At 47.2% G+C, this 22,479-nt stretch overlaps 1 protein-coding gene across 2 annotated transcripts in view; it reads right to left on the bottom strand.

Moving 5' to 3' along the window:
• Positions 1-15,609: 15,609 nt before the first annotated feature.
• SIRPA (signal regulatory protein alpha) overlaps positions 15,610-22,479 on the bottom strand; it is a 42,921-nt gene continuing 36,051 nt past the window's right edge. For both annotated transcript variants that reach the window (XM_027078721.1, XM_027078720.1), the window contains exons 8-9: positions 20,508-20,547; positions 15,610-18,099 (exon numbers count right to left, since the gene is read on the bottom strand). In XM_027078721.1, the coding sequence (XP_026934522.1) occupies positions 17,845-18,099; positions 20,508-20,547 (295 nt within the window). In that variant the 3' untranslated portion in view covers positions 15,610-17,844. The remainder of the gene's footprint in view (positions 18,100-20,507; positions 20,548-22,479) is intronic.

Genomic DNA, 22,479 nt, shown 5'->3' with positions numbered 1-22,479 from the left:
CCACATTCACAGAAAGATAGACAAGATGAAAAGGCAGATGGCTATGTACCAGAAGGAACAAGATAAAACCCCAGAAAAACAACTAAATGAAATGGAGATAGGCAATCTTCCAGAAAAAGAACTCAGAATAATGATAGTGAAGATGATCCAGGACCTCAGAAAAAGAATGGAGGCAAAGATCGAGAAGATGCAAGAAATGTTTAACAAAGATCTAGAAGAATTAAAGAACAAACAAAGAGAGATGAACAATACAATAACTGAAATGAAAACTACACTAGAAGGAATCAATAGCAGAATAACTGAGGCAGAAGAACGGATAAGTGACCTGGAAGACAGAATGGTGGAATTCACTGCTGTGGAACAGAATAAAGAAAAAAGAATGAAAAGAAATGAAGCCTAAGAGACCTTTGGGACAACATTAAGTGCAAAAACATTTGCATTATAAAGGAGAAGAGAGAGAGAAAGGACCCAAGAAAATATTTGAAGAGATTTTAGTTGAAAACTTCCCTAACATGGGAAAGGAAATAGCCACCGAAGTCCAGGAAGCACAGAGAATCCCAGGCAAGATAAAGCCAAGGAGAAACACATTGAGACACATAGTGGTCAAATTGAAAAAAATTAAAGGCAAAGAAAAATTATGAAAACAACAAGGGAAAAACAGCAAGTAACATACAAGGGAACCCTCATAAGATTAACAGCTGATTTCTCAGCAGAAACTCTACAAGCCAGAAGGGAGTGGTGTGATATACTTAAAGTGATGAAAAGGAAGAACCTATAACCAAGATGACTCTACCCAGCAAGGGTTTCATTCAGATTCGATGGAGACATCAAAAAAGCTTCACAGACAAGCAAAAGCTAAGAGAATTCAGCACCAGCACACCAGCTCTATAACAAATGCTAAAGGAACTTCTCTAAGTGGGAAACACAAGAGAAGAAAAGGACCTACAAAAACAAATACAAAACCGCTAAGAAAATGGTAATAGGAACATACATATCGATAATTACCTTAAATGTGCATGCATTAAATGCTCCAACCAAAAGACACAGGCATGCTGAATGGATACCAAAACAAGACCCATATAAATGCTGTCTAAAAGTGACCCACTTCAGACCTAGGTACACATACAGACTGAAAGTGAGGGGATGGGAAAAGATAGTCCATGCGAATGGAAATCAAAAGAAAGCTGGGGTAGCAATACTCATATCAGATAAAATAGACTGTAAAATAAAGAATGTTACAAGAGACAAGGAAGGACACTGCATAATGATCAAGGGATCAATCCAAGAAGAAGGTGTAACAATTATAAATATATATGCATCCAACATAGGAGCACATCAATACATAAGGCAAATGCTAACAGCTCTAAAAGAGGAAATTGACAGTAACACAATAATAGTGGGGGACTTTAAAACCTCACTTACACCAATGGACAGATCATCCAGACAGAAAATTAATAAGGAAACACAAGGTTTAAATGACACAATAGACCAGATAGATTTAATTGATATTTAGACATTCCACCCAAAAACAGCAGATTACACTTTCTTCTCAAGTGCACATGGAACATTCTCCAGGATAGATCACATCCTGGGTCACAAATCAAGCCTTGGTAAATTTCAGAAAAATGAAATTCTATCAAGTATCTTTTCCGACCACAATGCTATGAGATTAGAAATAAATTACAAGGAAGAAAACGTAAAACACACAAACATGGAGGCTAAACAATACGTTACTAAATAACCAAGAGATCACTGAAGAAATCAAAGAGGAAATCAAAAAATACCTAGAGACAAATGACAATGAAAACACGACAATCTAAAACCTATAGGATGCAGTAAAAGCAGTTCTAAGAGGGAAGTTTATAGCAATACAATCCTACCTCAAGAAATAAAAAGAGGGGCTTGCCTGGTGGCACAGTGCTTAAGAATCTGCCTGCCAATGCAGAGGACATGGGTTCAAGCCCTGGCCTGGGAAGATTCCACATGCCGTGGAGCAACTAAGCCCATGTGCCACAACTACTGAGCCTGGGCTCCAGAGCCCGCATGCCACAACTACTGAAGACTGTGTGCCTAGAGCCCATGCTCTGCAACAAGAGAAGCCACCACAATGAGAAGCCCATACACCACAAAGAAGAGTAGCCCCCGCTCGCTGAAACTAGAGAAAAGCCCACGCACAGTGACAAAGACCCAATGCAGCCAAAAATAAATAAATTTATATAAAAAAAAGGAAACAAGAAAAATCTCAAATAAACAACCTAACCTTACACTTAAAGTAACTAGAGAAAGAAGAACAAACAAAGCCCAAAGTTAGTAGAAGGAAAGAAATCATAAAGATCAGAGCAGAAATAAATGAAAGAGAAACAAAGAAAATGACAGCAAAGATCAATAAAACTAAAAGCTGGTTCTTGCAGAAGATAAACAAAATTGATAAATCTTTTAGCTGTCAAGAAAAAGAGGGAGAGGATTCAAATCAATAAAATTAGAAATGAAAAAGGAGAAGTTATAACGGACACTGGAGAAATACAAAGCATCCTAAGAGACTACTACAAGCAACTCTATGTCAATAAAATGGACAACCTGGAAGAAATGGACAAATTCTTAGAAAAGCATAGCCTTCCAAGACTGAACCAGGAAGAAATAGAAAATATGAACAGACCAATCCAAAGTAATGAAATTGAAACTGTGATTAAAAATCTTCCAACAAACAGATGTCCAGGACCAGATGGTTTCACAGGTGAATTCTACCAAACATTTAGGGAGGAGCTAACACCCATCCTTTTCAAAGTCTTCCAAAAAACTTCAGAGGAAGGAACACTCTCAAACTCATTCTATGAGACCACCATCACCCTGATACCAAAACCAGACAAAGATACTGCAAAAAAAAGAAAATTACAGACCAATATCATCATTGATGAATATAGATGCAAACATCCTCAACAAAATACTAGCAAACAGAATCCAAGAGCACATTAAAAGGATCATATACCACGATCAAGTGGGATTTATCCCAGGGATGCAAGGATTCTTCAATATGCACATATCAATCAATGTGATACACCATATTAACAAATTGAAGAAGAAAAACCATATGATCATCTCAATAGATGCAGAAAAAGCTTTTGACAAAATTCAACACCCACCTATGATAAAAACTCTCCAGAGAGTGAGCATAGAGGGAACCTACCTCAACATAATAAAGGCCATATACACAAACCCACAGCAAACATCATTCTCAATGGTGAAAAACTGAAAGCATTTCCTCTAAGATCAGGAAAAAGACAAGGATGTCCACTCTTGCCACTGTTATTCAACATAGTTTTGGAAGTCCTAGCCACAGCAATCAGAGAAGAAAAAGAAATAAAAGGAATACAAATTGGAAAAGAAGTAAAACTGTCACTGTTTGCAGATGACATGATACTATACATAGAGAATTCTAAAGATGCCACCAGAAAACTACTAGAGCTAATCAATGAATTTGGTAAAGTTGCAGGATACAAAATTAATGCACAGAAATCTCTTGCATTCCTATACACTAACAATGAAAAATCAGAAAGAGAAATTAAGGGAACAATCCCATTCTCCATTACAAGAAACAGAATAAAAAACCTAGGAATAAACCTACCTAAGGAGGTAAAAGCCCTGTATGCAGAAAACTATAAGACACTGATGAAAGAAATCAAAGATGACACAAACAGTTGGAGAGATATACCATGTTTTTGGACTGAAAGAATCAATATTGTGAAAATGACTATACTACCCAAAGCAATCTACAGGTTCAATGCAATCCCTTACAAATTACCAATGGCAATTTTCACAGAACTAGAACAAAAAATCTTAAAATTTGTATGGAGACACAAAAGACCCCGAATAGCCAAAGCAATCCTGAGGGAAAAAAATGGAGCAGGAGGAATCAGACTCCCTAAATTCAGACTATACAATAAAGCTACAGTAATTAAGACAGTATGATATTTTCAGAAAAACAGAAATATAGATCAATGGAACAGGATAGGAAGCCCAGAGATAAACCCACGCACCTATGCTCAGCTATCCAACTATAATTAGTTGTATATTCTTGCCAAAGAGGGCAAAGATATGCAATGGAGAAAAGACAGCCCCTTCAGTAAGTGGTGCTGGGAAAACTGGACAGCTACATGTAAAAGAATGAAATTAGAACACTCCCTAACAGCATAAACAAAAATAAACTCAAAATGGATTAGAGACCTAAATGTTAAGACCAGACACTATAAAACTCTTAGAGGAAAATATAGGAGGAACACTCTTTGACATAAATCACAGCAAGATCTATTTTGACCCACCTCCTAGAGTAATGGAAATATAAACAAATGGGACCTAATGAAACTTAAAAGCTTTTGCACAGCAAAGGAAACTATAAACAAGATGAAAAGGCAACCCTCAGAATGGGAGAAAACATTTGCAAACGAATCAGTGGACAAAGGATTAACCTCCAAGATATATAAACAGCTCATGCAGCTTAATATTAAAAAAAATCCAGAAATGGGCAGAAGACCTAAATAGACATTTCTCCAAAGAAGACATACAGATGGCCAAGAGGCACGTGAAAAGATGCTCAACATCACTAATTATTAAAGAAATGCAAATCAAAGCTACAATGGGGTATCACCTCACATCCGTCAGAATGGTCATCATCAAAAAATCTACAAACAATAAATGCTGGAGAGGGTGTGGAGGAAACAGAACCATCTTGCCCTGTTGGTAGGAATATAAATTGATACAGCCACTATGGAGAACAGTATGGAGGTTCCTTAAAAAAAACTAAAAATAGAACTACCATATGACCCAGCAATCCCACTACTGGGCATATACCCTGAGAAAACCATAATTCAAGAAAGGACATGTACCACAGTGTTCACTGCAGCACTATTTACAATAGCCAGGACATGGAAGCAACCTAAGTGTCTGTTGACAGATGAATGTATAAAGAAGATGTGGTACATATATACAATGGAATGTTACTCAGCCATAAAAAGAAATGAAATTTAGTTATTTGTAGTGAGGTGGATGGATCTAGAGTCTGCCATACAGAGTGAAGTAAGTCAGAAAGAGAAAAACATTGATTCCTTAAAAAAAAAGAGAGAGAGAAACAAATACCGTATGGTAACACATATATATGGAATCTAAAAAAAAAAACCAAGAAAATGGTTCTGATGAACCTAGTTGCAGGACAGGAATAAAGACACAGACCTAGAGAATGGACTTGAGGTTACAGGGAGGGGGTAGGGTAAGCTGGGAAGAAGTGAGAGAGTGAGGGCTTCCCTGGTGGTTCAGTGGTTAAGAATCCGCCTGCCAGTGTAGGGGATATGGGTTCGAGCCCCGGTCCAGGAAAATCCCACATGCCACAGAGCAACTAAGCCCATGCACCACAACTACTGAGCCTGCACTCTAGAGCCTGCAAGCCACAACTACTGAGTCTGTATGCCACAACTACTGAAGCCTGTGCGCCTAGAGCCCGTGCTCTGCAACAAGAGAAGCCACCACAATGAGAAGCCTGCGCACCACAATGAAGAGTAGCACCTGCTTGCTGCAACTAAGGAAAGCCTGCATACAGCAACGAAGACCCAACGCAGCCAAAAATGAATAAATAAGTAAAATAATTAAAAAAAAAAAAAAGAAGTGAGAGAGTGGCATGGACATATATACACTACCAAATGTAAAATAGTTAAGTAGTGGGAAGGAGCTGCATAGCACAGGGAGATCAGCTCGGTGCTTTGTGACCACCTAGAGGGGTGTGATAAGGGAGGGTGGGAGGGAGATGCAAGAGGGAGGGGTTATGGAGATATATGTATATATATAGCTGATTCACTTTGTTATGCAGCAGAAGCTAACACAACATTGTAAAGCAATTACACTCCAATAAAGATGTTAAAAAAAATAGACACATGCACCCCAATGTTCATTGCAGCACTATTTACAATAGCCAGGTCATGGAAGCAACCTAAATGCTCATCAACAGATGAATGGATAAAGAAGATGTGGTACGTATATTCAAAGGAATATTACTTAGCCATAAAAAGGAATGAAATTGGGTCATTTATAGAGACATATATGGACCTAGAGATTTTCATACAGAGTGAAGTAAGTCAGAAAGAGAAAAACAAATATCGTACATTAACGCATATACGTGGAATCTAGAAAAATGGTACAGATGAACCAGTTTGCAGGGCAGAAATAGAGACACAGATGTAGAGAACAAACATATGGGCACCAAGGGGGAAAAGTGGGGTGGGGGTTTGGTGGTGGTGGTATGAATTAGGAGATTGGGATTGACATGTATTCACTAATATGTATAAAATAGATAAGTAATAAGAACCTGCTGTATAAAAAATAAATAAAATTCAAAAAAAAAATAAAAAGAACACTATGAAGTTTTACAATAAGGAAGTATATCTCTATGTGTTACCTGGAAAGGTGCCTGCCCCAAGTGTGTAAAGTAGCTGGAGATGAACCCATTTATGTAAAAAAAAAAAAAAAAGCCTATACAATAAGAATAGCTCCCAGTTTTTGAGGGCTAATGATCATCTGGGCCCATTATAACCACTTTTTTTTTTTTGCGGTACACGGGCCTCTCACTGCTGTGGCCTCTCCTACTGCGGAGCACAGGCCCCAGATGCGCAGGCTCAGCGGCCACGGCTCACGGGTCCAGCCGCTCAGCAGCATGTGGGATCTTCTCGGACCGGGGCACGAACCCACGTCCCCTTCATCGGCAGGCGGACTCTCAACCACCACGCAACCAGGGAAGCCCTGTCATAACCACTTTTACATTGTCTTGTCTCATTTGATCATCACAGCAACCCTTTGGGGTAGGCACAGTTTTAGGCACCTTTCTATAGAGGAGGAAACTTTCACAGAGAGGTTAGGAAACTTGCCTAAGATCACACAGCTGGAAAGTCGAGAGCCAGAAAATGAATCCAGAGTCTGACTTCCAAAAATATATTCACTAAATGGGTGTAGAGTGATTATTTCAGGGGGCGGAGAGGGGTGAGTTGAGGTTCAGGAGACCCTGGGATGTCAGGCAAAGGGCCCAGATGTCAATGCTTTTCTTGGGGCACTGTGTGATCTCAGGCAAGTCAGCTCCCTTCTCGGTGCTCACCTGGGAACCCAGGGTGGTGGGCAGAGCTACTGAGAAGAATCAATTGGATAATGTCGCCAGAGTGCCCAGCTCGGGGCCTCAAGACACGGTAGCTCACAGCAAATGTTATGAATGTTTGGGGAGGCAGACCTGACCTTGGCTGCCTGAAAGCCTTGTTCCGTTTCCTGCATCCAAGGCCACACAGGGTCTCCCCAGGGCCTGGGTACTTGGTTCAAGGCCACTGTCCACATGGGGCTCCAGGGCTCCCAGCTGTCGCCCATCGAGCTGCTCCCACTGTGCTGGAATGTGACTCCCTGGGTGGCCCAGCCAGGGGAATGCGCAGGGGTCATTCTTGACATAGCTGAGCTCTGGGCACAAGGTGCTAAGAGCGGGGCAGTCAATTTCAAAGGGCCTTTGCTGCATCTCTTGAAAGATGTGACTCTAAAACTTGTCCTGCCTCAGCGGAATACACAGCTTGAAAGGGAAGTCGAGTTAGGAGCAGGTGGCTCAGGCCTTTGGTGCCTGCCGGGCAGAGCTGCTTCTGCACAAACGGGTGAGGGAGTGCTCGTGGGCAGCTCCCAGTCTGGACTGTGCATCTGGTTTCCTGCACCTTCCCTCTGAGTGGCAAATTCACGTCTATTTTTGTAATTATTTGGTGATTCCCTCATGCCTCCCCCCACCCCCCGCCATTTCCCGCAAAGGCCTGGGACCTTGTCAGCTGCTCTCTCTGTGTACACAGTATGACTTGCAGTAGGTGCTGAGTAAATATTTCTCGAATAAATGGATTGCCCCCTTCCGCCAGTTTTGTCATGTTGGAAAGGCCCTGGGATTTATTTATTTATTTATTTTTAACAGATTTATTGAAGTCTAATTGATATACGAAGAAATGCACATATTTAATGTGGGCAATTTGATGAGTTTGGACATGTGCAAACACCCATGATACCATCACCACAATCAACATAACAGACATATGCAACACCTTCCAAAGTTCCCTTGTGTCCTCTTGTTTTCGTTTTTTGGAGTGCACAATACCATACAGTTGGCACTACGTTGTACAGCACATCTTTAAAACTTATTCACCTAGCATAACTGAACTTTATAAAAGATAGTTATTTTTAATTGCTTAAATTACAATACAGAGTTTAATTTTTCCTTTCACTTTCCAAAAATGCATATACAACATAATACCTAAAAAAATGTTGTCATCAATAGATAAATTTTCGGGAGGTCTTTACATGTTTTGGCATCTGTCAAGAATAAAGAAAGGTCTTTCTGATACAGTGACATTTGGACACAGACTGGGAGGAAATAATGAACGTTCCAGACAGAAGGAACACTAAGGGCAACAACCCTGAGGTAGAAGCACGTGTGGCAAATTCAGGGAAGACCAAGGACACCAGTATGGTTGGTGCAAGTGCTCAAGCTGAAGGCCCTGGGATTTAATCCTGCTTCTAGGACTAGTTGGGGAACTTTGAACTTCGCTTTCAAGGCGATAAGGCTCCGGAGACGGCCTGTCTGGGTTTGAACCCAGGCTCTGCCTCTTCTTACTAGTCACATCAACTGAGGAAAGTTTCTGAACGTCTCTGCCTCGGTTTCCTCATCTGGGAAATGGAGCCCTCGCTGTGCCTACATCACAGATCAGCGTGAAGGACAAATGGCTCAGCACGTGGCAAGCACTTACAATAAGGCAAGGCACAGAGTAAGGTCTAGGTAAATATTAACTCGTATTATTTTATTATTAAATCAACTTTATTAAGGTGTAACTTACAAACACTAACAGGCATTCATCTTAAGAATACGATTTGATGAGTTTTGATGGATATATATACACCTATGTAAGCACAACCTCAATCAGAGGACAATCCCACCTCCGCAAGTGTTCCCTCTGCCCATTCGGTCAACCCCCTCTCCCCTGGCCTCCACTTGTCTGCTCTCTGTCTCCATAGCTCAGTTTTGATGGTTCTGGAACTTTATATAAACGGAGTCTTACAGTGTGTGCTCCAGCCTCTGGCTCCTTTTTCTCAATGTGTTTTCATCCATGCTGTTGTGTATATCGGTAGTTTGTTCCTTTTTATTGCTGTAATTCATGTTATTACCAGTGATATTCTCAGTCTCAGTTTCCTCTTCTGTGAAATGAGGTTAATAATTTCCACCTCATAGAATGCGGTGAAGGAGAAACAGGACCCTGAGTAGTGTGGCCGCATCACCGATCCCCGCACAGAGGACCCTGCATCCTGCACTCAAGCCATGCTCTCCCACCACCTCCCCCTGGCCCCCAGAGAGGGGCCCTTCCAACGTCACCAGGAGCCTGGAGCCCAGAGGGTCAAGGGCTTTGCGGGGTCAACTGGGGAGGGCCCTCTGAATAGATGCACAGACGTGACATGATGGCTGTGTTTATAAAGCAGACTGTCATTTTTTAATTCTTCTCCTTGTGTCCTTTCCCCTACTTCTCTCTTTCAAGGATAATTAAAATGCAAGCTGGCACTCCCTGCAAGGAGACAGCTGAAGATTTAATTGCCCCAAGAAAAATTTTCCAGTGAAAGGTCTTGCAGTAATGGCAGCTCCCGGCCTGGCTGCCCAAGAAGCTTTGCATCTCGCACATAATATTAGCTGTAATGCCTTCATCTGCATGTGCATGGGTTCCATTTACTGGCACGGAAGGAGTCAGGGCAGAACGGAGCCGACAGCCTCAGTCGGGCCATCGCCTTCTCACCATTAAACTCTCACCCGGCCTCACTCTGGAGACAGGTCTGTGGCCCAGCTCCATGCGGCCGGCTGCCACACCAGCTGACCCTGCCCCGAGCGGGCCTGCGGGGGCAGGAGGCCCAGGCGCCTGGGAACAGCCCCTTCCACCACGAAGGTTTGGCCTGTCGTCCTTGAAGTGGGGCCAGGAGGACACGTCTGCTGAGCGGCCAAGCCCCACCAGCTCTCCACGTCGGGCCAGTTGCCAGCTGTGCTTGGGTTGCCCAATTTCAGGGCAGAGAAAGATCCTGCAATCTCTCATTCTGTTTTCCAAGTGTGGTACCAGTTTCCCCAGATGAGGCATCAAAGGCTCAGACAAGGGTCCCTGGCTCCTTGCCTGTTGGGGAGCGTGCATCAATTTTTTAAAAAGTGATCGCTCTGAACCCTGGATCATGATGAGAGGCAGAGTGACTCATTGGGAAAGTCAGACGGACTGGGGTTTGAGTCCTAGTTCCAAACCTGCCAGCTGGCGCACTTTTAGTTCTCCTAAGATGCCGTGCAGTCTCCAATTTCGGGACCTTTGTGCATGCTCTTCTTTCCCCACCTTTCTTCCCTCCCTCCATCCCTTCCTTCCATCTTTCTTTCCTTCCTATCCAGACATCCATCCTCCCATGCATCTATCCATCTATCCATTCATCTTCCCTCCATCCTCCCATCCTTCCATCCCTCCTCCCATCCATCCAACAAATACTTATTGGACACAGCCTGCGAGCTGAGCACAGGAGTTACATTAGTAAGCAAAGCTGGCACCCCCTTGCCCTGAGGCAGCTCCCAGGGCAGTGGAGGAGAGGGGTGTTAAGTCACCACAAGGTCAATGTATACTTACAAATTGTGACCAGGGCTGCAACGGAGAAGTTCTGGACAGGTTGTTACCGTGGTGTTCAACAAAGGAACTCAGCCCATCTTTGATTTGGAAGACAAGCCAGAAAGACGTAGCAAGTGTTCCAGGCAGGGGGAACAGCATGTGCAAAGGCCCTGTGGTTCCTGCCAGGAAGTGTCAGGAGGCTGGATTTGCCAGTGGAGGGAGTGATGGGGAGAGTAACACAGGGCCATCCCCCACAGGGAAGGCAGAGCCTGCACCGGTGCCTCCACACCCTCTTTCTCTGGCTCATTCTTACTCATCCTTTAGGGCTCAGCTCAGGAATTACCCCTCCAGGAAGCCTCTCTGCCCTATGCAGGTTGAGTGAGGCCTGTGTACTTTCTCCTAATAGGAAAAAGTGTCCAAAACTCAGAAATAAGGCAAAGAAGGTGGCACTTCCTTTCGTTGCCATACTGGGGCATTGTTTAAAAGGCCCACTAAAGGATCAGTTAGTTTTCTGGGATATATACCCGAGTTTGACTTTGCTATTCTGTACTTGTCATGTTTTATCATTTCCTGAAATGTCAAGTTGACACCCCCTTGTTCTAGTGGTGCTCATGCAGTGTTAGGATTATTACTAGGAGCTCTGGCTCCCTCACCCTTCGTGGGCTCACAAGGGTATGGTCATCTTTTGTCAACATTGTATCCTCAGAATTTTGCACAGGGCCAGGTTCACAGCCTGAGAAATAATTATTGGCTGAATGAGTGATCTTGACCTTATCTCTTCACTTCTCTGAGCCTCAATTTTCTTATCTGTGAAATGGACATCATAGCACCCATCTGCAAAGGAAGTAACGTTTCAGTGAAATACAGAATTCAGTTCCCTGTAATCCTGTGGGCTTCAGTCCCCCTTCTCCCAGGGGCTGGATCCCAAAGGTAGGAAATGAAGATCTGGTGTGGGGAGCTCATGGTCTGGTTGGGGGTGGTACTTAGTCACTGGAGGAAGGGAAGGTGACTCTCCGTGGGGCCAGGGCAGCCAGAGGCAGCTCCATGTGGTATTTGTTGGGACAGGGAGACCAGCCTGGCTGGGGAAGAGCAGGAAGTAGCCTTAAATAGACCAGGTAGGGTGTAAGGAAGAGACCCTGGAAACCAGGCTGGGGTGTTGGATTCCCCAAAGTTGGTAAGAGGGAGCCATCCTAGGCTAATGAGGGAGGGAAGGGCTTGATAAAATCATTTCAGCCAGGAGAGGAGAGCCACCATTGCTGAGCTCCTCTGAGAACCTGGCCTTGGGGTGTGTGTGTGTGTGTGTGTGTGTGTGTGTGTGAGAGAGAGATCGTGTGTATAAATGTGTGTGAATCTGTGTGGGGGGCATGTGAGAGTGGGGGTGTGAATGTGGGTGTGGGTGTGTGTGAAGGTATATGTGTGTGAGTGGGCGTGTGTGAATATGCGTGCGTGTTGACTGCCATCTGCACCACACTGTTGCAAAGGGCTGATCTATTCTCTATCTAACCTTCACTGGAGCCCCCTGAGCTGAAGACTACTACTCCCCCATCTCACAGGGGACCAAATGGAGGCTCAGAGGCGAAGCCATTTGCCCAAGGTCACAGGGTGAGGACTGCGCAGCTGTCTTGACACCCCTGGGTGGAGAGAGGAGGGCTTTGGGCGCAGGGTGAGGAGGGAAGGAGGGGTGTAATTAAGGGAGCCTCAGTAGACAAAGTGATGACAGATAAATGGTTCCTCACTGTTTCTCGTGCTGTTGAGGTCACCTGGATGTTATCTTTCAAAGGAATTCAGCAATGCTCCCTAATATCTCACCTGGGCCAGGCCCTGGGCTGAGCTCCTGGACAAAAGATAAGGCGTGGGCTCCATCTTAAGAAAGTGTCAGGTTGGGGCAGGCATCAAAGTTGGGGGTGGGGTTGAATCCCCAGGGAACCGGGGCACCAGTCTTCTTAAAACGCTGAGGTATATCTTGTATGCAGAGAAATGCAGATATTGAGTATGTACTTGATGGATTTTTATATCTGCAAGTCCCCACATAACCACCACTCGGGTGGGGAAACAGCATCCCATCACCCCTAGAGGGCCCCCAGAGGGCCCCTAGGCCTTCTCCCCTTCACTACGTCCTCCAAGGATAGCCCCCCCTCTGACCTTTGTCACCAAGCTGTTGCCTGGTTTTGAACATCTGGGGCCCATGTCTCTTTGGAAAGCATTTTAAATTTCATAATCCTGTATTCAGAAAACAGACCCAGATTCCAGTCAAACACAGTGCCATGGTTAAGGGGGGGACAGAGGGGACCACAGTGGTGGCAGGCTGAACCCCGGGGAGGCCCAAGGGTACATTGGCTGGCTGGTGACCGGATAAGGGAGCGAGACCACCCTGAGACCGCATGATATTTCCTGGCTCCCAATAGAGTCCAGTGCACCCCAACCCTGTATGTGGCCACTGCTGTCTCTCCAGCAACCCCCTGTCCCCATCATGCCCGTCCAGTGCCCACCCATACCCACAGTGGCACCACTGTCCAGATGGACAGTGGCTCTTGAACAAAATTCATAATCTCTCTGCGCTTCAGTTTCTCTGTTAAACCGGGGATAATCTTAGGACCTACCTTACAGGTGTGTTAAGAGGCTGGAGTGAACTGATATTAAATAAGTTAATATTTGTACAGAGTTTAGGAGACTTTCTGATACGTGTAAGGGCTTATGTTAAAACTAAATAAAATAAACTAATGTGGATCGAATCTTGGCTGGTGTGAACATGCTAGAAGACGCAGTCGCTTTTACAGCTGGCCATTAGAACCTTGAGAAGGGGCAGAGATTTTCGTGATTATAATGTAAAGTGGGCAGGGGCTGCAGAAGGGAGAGCACGGGTCCTCAGGGATGGGGGCAGGTTGCGGCGGTCCTATCGCTCTCCTTTGCACAAGGAACACCCAGGAAGTGCCTGATAAATGCCGAATGCTTAACTTATTTCCCGGCAGGAGGGAGAGGGTCACTTGGGTCCCATGAACTTAGATTTCGCCTGCCAACCTCAGCCCTAGAGATACGGGCTGTGGAGAAGTGAGGCCCAGGTGCTGCGTGAATTACATCCCCCGGTCTCCTCGCCTGGATGTGCAGTTGGCACCCCCGCTCTCGCCTTCCCAGAGAACGAAGGCATTTCCCCACCTGCTCAGCCTGTATTCATGCCTGGAACACCTCATCCTGCAAGCAGCACATGTATTTCACAAGCTGGGGCCAAGGGAGGAGAGCTGAGCTCTCTGTCACAGCCAAGGTCCTGGAGGGTGAGGCAGGTGACCTCTCTGAGCCCAGCAGGAAGCTCCTTGCCTCCTGTGTGGTCACATGGACCAGGCCAAGGGCTCAGGGCTGATCCCGGGTGGGCTTGTGGATCCAAGTGCAAGTCCCAGCTTGACTAAAGATTCATTGTGTGAGATTGGCCAGGTCATGTGCACTTCTGAGCCTCAAATTTCTGTCTCTCTCTGCAAAATGGGCACAGCCACCACCACTACTGGACAGTTAGGAGAATTAAACATGATGGAGAGACTTCCCTGGTGGTCCAGTGGTAAAGAATCTGCTTTACAATGCAGGGGATGTGAGTTCGATCCCTGGTCAGGGAGCTAGGATCCCACATGCCGCGGGGCAACTAAGCCCACGAGCCACAACTCTTGAGTTCGCGCACCTCAACAAGAGAGCCCATGTACCACAAACTGCAGAGCCCATGCGCCCTGGAGCCTGTGCGCCACAACTAGAGAGAAACCTGTACGCCACAACGAAAGATCCTGCATGCCTCAACGAAGATCCCGCGTACCACAACTAAAGACCTGATGCAGCCAAAGAAAAAAGAAAAAAGAGAAAGAAAGAAGAGGCAGACTACTTGGGCTCTGCCATGGGGCATTAGGGAAATGACTTAGCTTCTCTGTGCCTCGGTTTACTCATCTGTAAAACAGGGATAATAAGAGTTCCTACCTCACATGGTGGTTGGGGGATTAAATGAGTTAATAACTGTAAAGCATTTGGCATATCACTCACCACAGCAGGCATTAGCTATTATTACTGCTAATAATTTTGCAGAGTCAGTGCCCATATGTAATGTGTTGATATTAACTCAGTGGCTAGAAGTTGGGCTCTGAAGCTGGCAGCTAGAGTTTGAGTCTCAGCAACATCACTCATTAGTTGTGTGACCCCATAAAAGTTACACCACCTCTCTGTGCCTTGTCTATAAACAAGGCCAGTACTATTATTTACCTGGCGTTGTGAGGTATAAAGGGGTTAATCAGTGCAAAGCGCCGACACACAGTAAGCACTAACTATGAATGTCATGTTACCATCATTATATAACTGTCATTAATATTATTAATATTCTTATGGAGGGGACATAAAGAAACTAACATTTATTGAGCACCTACTATATACTAGCACGAGACATGAATCATTGGCAGTGTTATTCTAGGACAAGCATTAGCTTCCACATTTGGTAGAGGAGGAAAGTGGGGCCCCGAGAGGGTGACCTGCTTGTCCAAGATCCCACAGGTGGTGAGGGGTGACCAGACCCCACTGTGCAATGTTTAGGGCAGGAAGACCCAACGCTTAGTGAAGGCCTGCCATGTGCTGAGCACCCTAGCCCCTTTAATCCCCGCACTAAACCTAGAGGGGATATTATTGTCCCCATCGTGCCAACGATCAGCCTGAGTCTCAGAGAGGTGAGTGGTTTGTTCCCGCAGCTACAAAGTGGCAGAGCCGGGATCCAAACTTGGTTTTCTGTTGGAATTCTGCTCAAGCAGGTGTTTGGGTGGCCTTACCCTGACTCCCTCTGAGCCAGGGGAAACAAAGTCTTTGTGTCTATAAAACACAAGAGAGGATCAAACGCTGAAGTCACTTCCAAGCCCTGGGGCCCACATGATCTTCTCCCAGGCTCGTGGGCGCAGGGACAAACTCACAGAGACAAGGACACTCAACACCCAGAGGGGCCGTTGTTACCCAGAAATCTTTATTACAAAAATATTTTGCAAGCCAAAAAGTTTAAGTTGCAACTATATACAAAATAGGGCCTGTTTCCTTCCCCGCAGTTTGAAAATAAACTCCAGAAACCATGCTCCTTCCATACTGTTGTTTCGACTGCTTCCTTTTCCTGGGGTTCGGTTCACAAGGTATGGGAATCTCCAGGCTGCCGGGCTGAAGCTAAACTACGTGACTTTCTTGGCCTCCTTCCTTACTCCCCTTCCAAAATTCAAAATAAAATAAAATGAAAATGGCACCAAGAAAACATTTTTTTAAAATTCTGTGTGTGTGTGTGTGTGTGCTCACATGCGTGTGCTGTCTCTGGGCAGAAGAGAGGGAGATCAAGGTTTACAAGCCAAGCTTTTGGAATCTGGAAATAGCTCGAGCCAGGTGGCTGGGCCACTGTGCTCCTAGATGCCACAGAGAAGCTCTGGCTTGTGGGGCCAGAGCTGCCCACATGGCCTGTTGGCTCAGCCAGTTCCTGCATGCCATCATGTAAAACAGATCACTGTCCCCCAGAGAGCTGGGTCTGCACTCGGCTCCCCGAGTTCCACCTGGAGGACCTGCTGATGGGCAGGATGGCTCAGCTTCTGCCTCTGACAGCGTGAGCCAGGAATCCCTCGGGCATCAAATGGCTGGACCCAGGGGGCAGTGAAGATTGGCATCTCAGCTCTGAGAGCTGATCAGCTACACGTGAAGACCGAATAAACAGGGCTTGCAATATCTTCTTGCCCTGGGCCCAGCCAGGCCCCCACACTGAAATGGAGGGGTGCGGGGTCCGAGGATAACAGGGTCACGGCCTCTGCCCAACCTCTTGACAGAGGGACAGAAGGTAGGTCATTCCTGGCGTCACAGCTACCCAGTCCTCCTGGCTGTCTTTGATTTGTTCCAGTTTGATTTCGACAGGGTTTGGGAGCAGAAATGGAAGATTCCACCTTCAGAGATGAGCTCAGAGAGCTGGAATGGGGAAAACATCCAGGCACAGCTTCCTACCCTGCATGGCCCTAAAGTGCTTGTGAGCGATGGAGGGGAGGGATGGCATCTTTCCTCTCCCTTCTTTACAGGTGAGCAGACTGAGGCATTGGGTCTTGGCCAGACGGAGAAGGAGGCAGCCTGGAGAAGCATGGGCAGGTTCAGACTTAGCACACTGGGGGCTCGGAAGGCAGAAGTACCAGCCTCGTGGAGAGAGGGCTAAGTGTCTCCATGAAGCAGCCAACCTGGAACCTTCTTCCCCACCCTCAAGCCTCTGGGACTGGGAGGAACTCAGTTTCCACTGTAAGAGCATCCCTCCAGGACAACCGACCGTTCAACCTTAGACTGCACAAGACCCAACCACACACTTCAACACATGACAAAGAGCCAGGATAACACTGCTGTTGTTTTAAGAAAAATACAGAACAAAACACCACAGATCAAATTTTCTAACACCTCAGTTTCAAGATTGCACATTTCACATTTCTCAATAATTTACAGGCGTCCACAGCGAGAGGTTGTGAGTTAGTGCTTGCTGAAGGAAGCGAGCTCAGGTATGGAAGGGAGAGGTGGGGCCACGTGGAGTATCACCGTCGGAGGTCTCGAGGGCCGTGAGGAGGAGGGGCGTTTTGTCTCAGTCCTTGGTGGCGGAGGAGTTCCTCAGACGGTCCTCTCCTCCCCGGGGCTTGTGGCTGGTCAGTGCAGGGAAGGGAGACCGGGACTGCTGGCAGCCACGGCACCAAGTCTCGGGATGCGCGTCCAGCTTCTTCGCCATGGATGGGCAGTTCGATCTAAAGGGAAAACTTTCCCCAAAGCCCCAGGTGGGTGGTGCTGGGACGAGGAGGTGGGTTTTCTCCCTCCTCACTCTGGAAGATCGGGCTGCAGAGTGTCAAGGAGGCAGTCAGTGGTCTCCAAGACCATGACAAAGACCCACAGTTGATGGACAGAGGCGTGAGAGTTCTTGCACCCCTGATGGCTCTGGCCAGCTCCCAGGTCGGTTCCCTGCCTAGTCTGGCAACACTAGCCTCCATGTGTGGCCACATAGAGGGGCCATGGCTCCCGTGGAAATGCTGGAGAGCCAGCTGGGCTGGGGAGACAAGAGCTACCCTCACTGTTGGGTCCTGTCCCACCCTGGCCCTCCAGGAACTGGGCTGGCTGTCCTCATCAAGGTTGCCCGCAACGGGACAGGAAGGCTCATGGGGACAGACCCTAGAGATGACCACGGCCCTGCTCACTTCCTCTGGACCTGGACACTGGCATACTCTGAGTAGGATGGCTCAGGCTTGGGGGCTGGCTGCTTAGGGTTCCGGTTGAGGTGGACCATGTCCAGGTCGGCGTAGGTGAGGGTGTCCTCGGACACAGGTGGTGGGCAGGCCTGAATGCTGGCATACTCCGTGTGGTTGTTGGGTTCGTCGGCCTTGGGGGTGGACTTCTTCCCCTTGGGCAGGTTCAGGTCTGCATATGTGATGTCGTTGTTGTCCTGGATCTAAGTGAGATGGAGAGAAGGTCATTCTAGAGCCCCCAGCCACTCACTCACCCTCAGTACCAAGTCTGGTTGCTTCTGTCTCTTCTTGGCCTCCACTGGCTCAGCCCCAGTTCATGCCCCTTCTTCTCCGGCCAAGGTCATCTGTCTCCAGCCTTGCCCTTCCAATCAGCCTCTTCCTCACACGGCCTGAAGGGTCTTCCTAACCGTCAGTGTAGTGGCCTCACGTCCCTGCTTCAAAGTCACCCCCTCCTGCAGTTCTCGCCTGCCTTTCCTGATGCTCTTTCCTCTGCCTACAGTGTCCAGCCCTCCTTCTTCTTGTAATGAAACCCAATCCACCCCGTCAATTTCATCCTAAGACCCTCCTCTCAGCTGGGTCCAGAGCTCTGTCTCTGTGCTTCCTCAGTCTGTGTTTCTGCATCACAGCACCCACCACCTAGGACTGTCTGTGCCTGTTTGGAGGTCTGAGAAGATGCTGACCCCCCAGTGGAAGCAGGCATTCACTTATTTACTCATTTATTCAACAAAATTCACTAGGCATCTGTTATGATGCAGAAACCAAGGCTGGCACAGAAGAAGCCCATGGATGTTAAATGAATGAATGAATGAGTGGTGGCTGGATAAATGGATGGCAACAGTTTCAGCCCCGCTTCTGGTGAAGCTGGGGACTGGGGGACAGAAGACAGGCGTGTGTGAGAATGAGGCCAGCAGTGAACAGGAGGTAAATGTTCTGTAGGCAGAAGTTGGAGCATGAATCCTGGTTCTGCTCTCTCTGGCTGAGGGACTGGGCAGTTCACTTAGCCTCTCTGGGCCTTGGTTTCCCTATCTGTAAAGTGGGTCTAATAATAGTATCTATTGCCAGAGTCACTGGGAGGATCCGATGAGATGGTCCAGGTAAAGCTCTTAGGACGGAGCCTGGCTCATGCCAAGTGCACATATGTTCAGCACGTGTCAGCTGTCATCTGCCACCTGGCAAACCTGAACCTCTCCCACATGCTCATCTTATTACCCAGAACTGCCGCCTTGAAATTACCCATCATGAATGACATACTTTGCTCCTTCTGTGCCCGGCACCTGCGCTGTAGCAGTGGAGGGGAGCTACCAACGCCCATGATCCTACCTGATGCACAAAAACAACCTCAGTCCCCAACAGCTGACAGGCGCCCTGCTCACACGTGGATCACCCGATTTAGGCCCTAACACAACCTGCTTGGTAGGAATTATTTACTCTATTTTACGGTGAAGCATCTGAGAGCCAGAGAAGTTAAATTCGGTCAAAGTCACACAGCCAGAAAAGAGCCAAGGTCTGCTGGTCTCTGAAGCTGTGCTCCGACGGCCCACAGCACTGGGAGTCCTAGTCACGGGGCTGCAAGCTCCACAAGAGCCTTGCTCACTGCCCAGGGCCTGGCACATAGTAGGTGCTCAGGAAGTCCCAACTGACTGAATTCTGTGTAGGCTTCAGTGCTCTTTTCACCATCATTCTTTCCCTGCAAAGTTCCAGAAAGAACTTTGACTTTGAAAGCCCCAGAAAGTAAAATGACGGGGGAGAAGGCCTTCCTGTCCCATGACTGGAAATGGTCTTGGGTTTCTAATCACCACCTGAGCTCATGCCCAGGACCCGCTGGAGGCAGGAAGGGTGGGGTGGGGCTGTGCCGGGTCAGGAGAGTTTTGGCCTCGAAGCACCGTGCCTCTCACCAGCCCTGACTTTCTTCAACAGACTACAGATACGACGATGACAACTGCCAGGAAAATGTCAAGGACAGCTGCCATGTTCTCATTCCAGGTTCAGGGTAGGGCCTGTCTCCTTACAAGGCTCAGAGGAGCCCTCTGCCTCCAAGGTCTGACAGCGTCAGCTGGTGCAGACAGGGCCAGAGTTCTTGGAGACAAGCCAGCCATGGTGCCTTGAAATCCCCTCAGTGATGCTGGGGCGAAAGTGCCAGCTCAAGGGAGTGTGCCCTTGCATGAGGTCATTAACGGCATGGGGTCTTCCCACCAGCACAGGCAGCGCAGTGCTGTGCGTTACCCCGTGTGAGCGGCACAGGGCTGCAAGGGTGCTCCTGGTGGAAGGACTGGCTGGGCACGTGCACGGAGGCTGGATGGCGTGATGAACACTAAGCCCGACTCCAGGGCACCGTTTAGACAGAACACATGGTGGACGGTGCCCTTCCAAGCTGTGCAGTGCTTGGCACTGAGTCAGACAGGCGGGGACAGACTCTCGGTGGTATGATTTCCTTGCATCAACAGGAGTTGCAGATCCTGTTCTAAATTAAGACTCCTTCGCCAGGGTGGGCGGGTGCCAGGGGTGGAGGATCCTTGCTTTCCTGAGTCCCCCCCTCCCTCTGCTCCAGCTGGGAGAGTCTGTCCCAGCCTGTTCCTGTTTCCCAGGAAGGGCATCTCACCAAGCACCGTACCTGGGTTGTTTCTCTAGTGTTCTTCTCGGGCTCATGCAACCTAAAAAGGAAAGAGACGCACAGATAAAAATACCCTCACTATCTCCAGTGCTCATGCAAATGGGTAAGAATAACATTTAGGTTCCACTTCCTATATGGGTGGGGGACGTGGATGAGCGATTCCCAACAGAAACACAACTGCTTATCACATGTTTGGACCAAAGGGCTTTTCAGCATGTACTACCTTTTTTTTGTTTAACCTACTTTATCATCAAGGATCTTTAAAAATTATAATACTCGGTGCTGGGGAAGGTGCAGTGAAACTGGCAGGTTCACACACTGCTGGTGGGAGGGGCCGACCGACACAACGTTTTCTGGAAGCCGCTTGGCAAAGTCAAGAGCTTGGAAGTTGTCCTCATCTTTTGACTCATAATCGCACACTTGGCCGGGTGAGGGGGGGGGGATTCAAAATATAGAAAAAACTTTATGCACAGAGGCATTTACCACAGAACGAGATGGGGGAGGAAGGTTTACACCTCACAGCTCCACCAACTGGGACTGGTTAAGGAAATTAGGATAGATTTGTAGATAAAGACTTAAAAGGTTTATGAGGAAGTTTTTTTTTTTAATTACAAATCACATTAAAATGATAAGTATAAAAGCAAAATTCTCTGTGGAATGATTTCAATTATGAAAAATGTGTGGATAACACTGGAAGGAAACATAGTAAAATGTTAACAGCAGGGGTCCTTGGGTGGTATTTTTTCTTCTTTTTAGTTACCCATGTTTTCCCAATGTTCTACATTATACACATCTAAGTCACCATTAAGAAAGGAAAAGAGAAGGACCAAGTGTTCTGGTTAATCAAAGAAGCTCTTCAAGCACTTGATTCTGTAATTGGAGGCCGTGGCTTGGCTCACTGCAGGGTCACACTCAAGGTGGTGAGCAAACCAGAGCCACTGGCTCTGCAGGAGTTGTGTAAATTCTCAAGCTGGCCACTCTGGGGATGTTAGCCTGGATCATGTCAGAAATGAGCAATGGGGCTTGGCAGTGGGGTTATTAATGGATTTGGCATGAGCACTTGGCTCAGAAAGCAGTTCTGGGGCAGGACGGGCCCCACGTGGCCAAGCAACGGCCCTCCAGGAGCAGGGACACCGTCTGGAGGGGACCATCACTCACTCAGTCTCCATCCATACCCCTCCTGCTTCCAACGGGTCTGGCTTCCCACTGCCTTTGGTTCAATGCCTCGCCCTGCTCGTAAGCCCTGTGCAGTCTGTCCCTGGCTGACCTCCCTAGGGGTCATTCACTCCCTCGGCCTCATTCACCCACTTATTCACTCACCCGATATTTCTCAAGGGCTACTTGATGTGGCCCACTTTACATGTCAACAACAGCCTTGAAGAACCCCCTCAACCACTTTTCCTCTTGGTTAACCTTTGCTCATCCTTCAAGACTCAACTATGTTGTCACTTCCTTGGGAAGGCTCTGACAGTGCTGGGCTGGCTGGGCTGCCCCTCCATGACAATTTCAAACTTCTTGCATATTTTCCCATCTGGTTTGTGTGTCTGGCTGTCTGCCATGCTTCTTCACCACATAGGTATGGGTGCTCAAAACTGACTTGGAATGAATGACAATCAGGCTGCCCCAGGGCCTTTGCACACTCATTCCTCCTTGCCTCTTCATCTGATTCACTCCTTCTCTTCCCTCAGAGCTGTTTCAAATAGTTCTTTCTCAGGGAAACCTTCACTGAATCCCAAACTCTGTTCTCAGAACACTGGGCTCCTCTCTCAGAGCAATTATTACAGAACAGAAGCAGTTATCCATTTTTCATGTCTGTCTCTCCTCCGGTCCCTCCTGTCTCAGTGAACGGCATTGCTGTTACGCATCCCTGTGCTCGGCTAAGGAAGTGGGAATCACCCCTGATTCTCCTCCCTCCTCCTTTAAAACCTGTGTCTAATCCACTGCAAGGTTTGTCGACTCTGCCTCCAAAGTA

The sequence above is a fragment of the Aethalodelphis obliquidens genome, unplaced genomic scaffold (genome assembly GCF_003676395.1).
Source record: "Aethalodelphis obliquidens isolate GAN/ISIS:26980383/991018 unplaced genomic scaffold, ASM367639v1 scaffold42, whole genome shotgun sequence".
In the NCBI taxonomy this organism is placed as follows: Eukaryota; Metazoa; Chordata; class Mammalia; order Artiodactyla; family Delphinidae; genus Aethalodelphis; species Aethalodelphis obliquidens.
The sequence above is the reverse complement of the archived record's forward strand: the minus strand, read 5'-3'. Positions and strand labels throughout refer to the sequence as shown.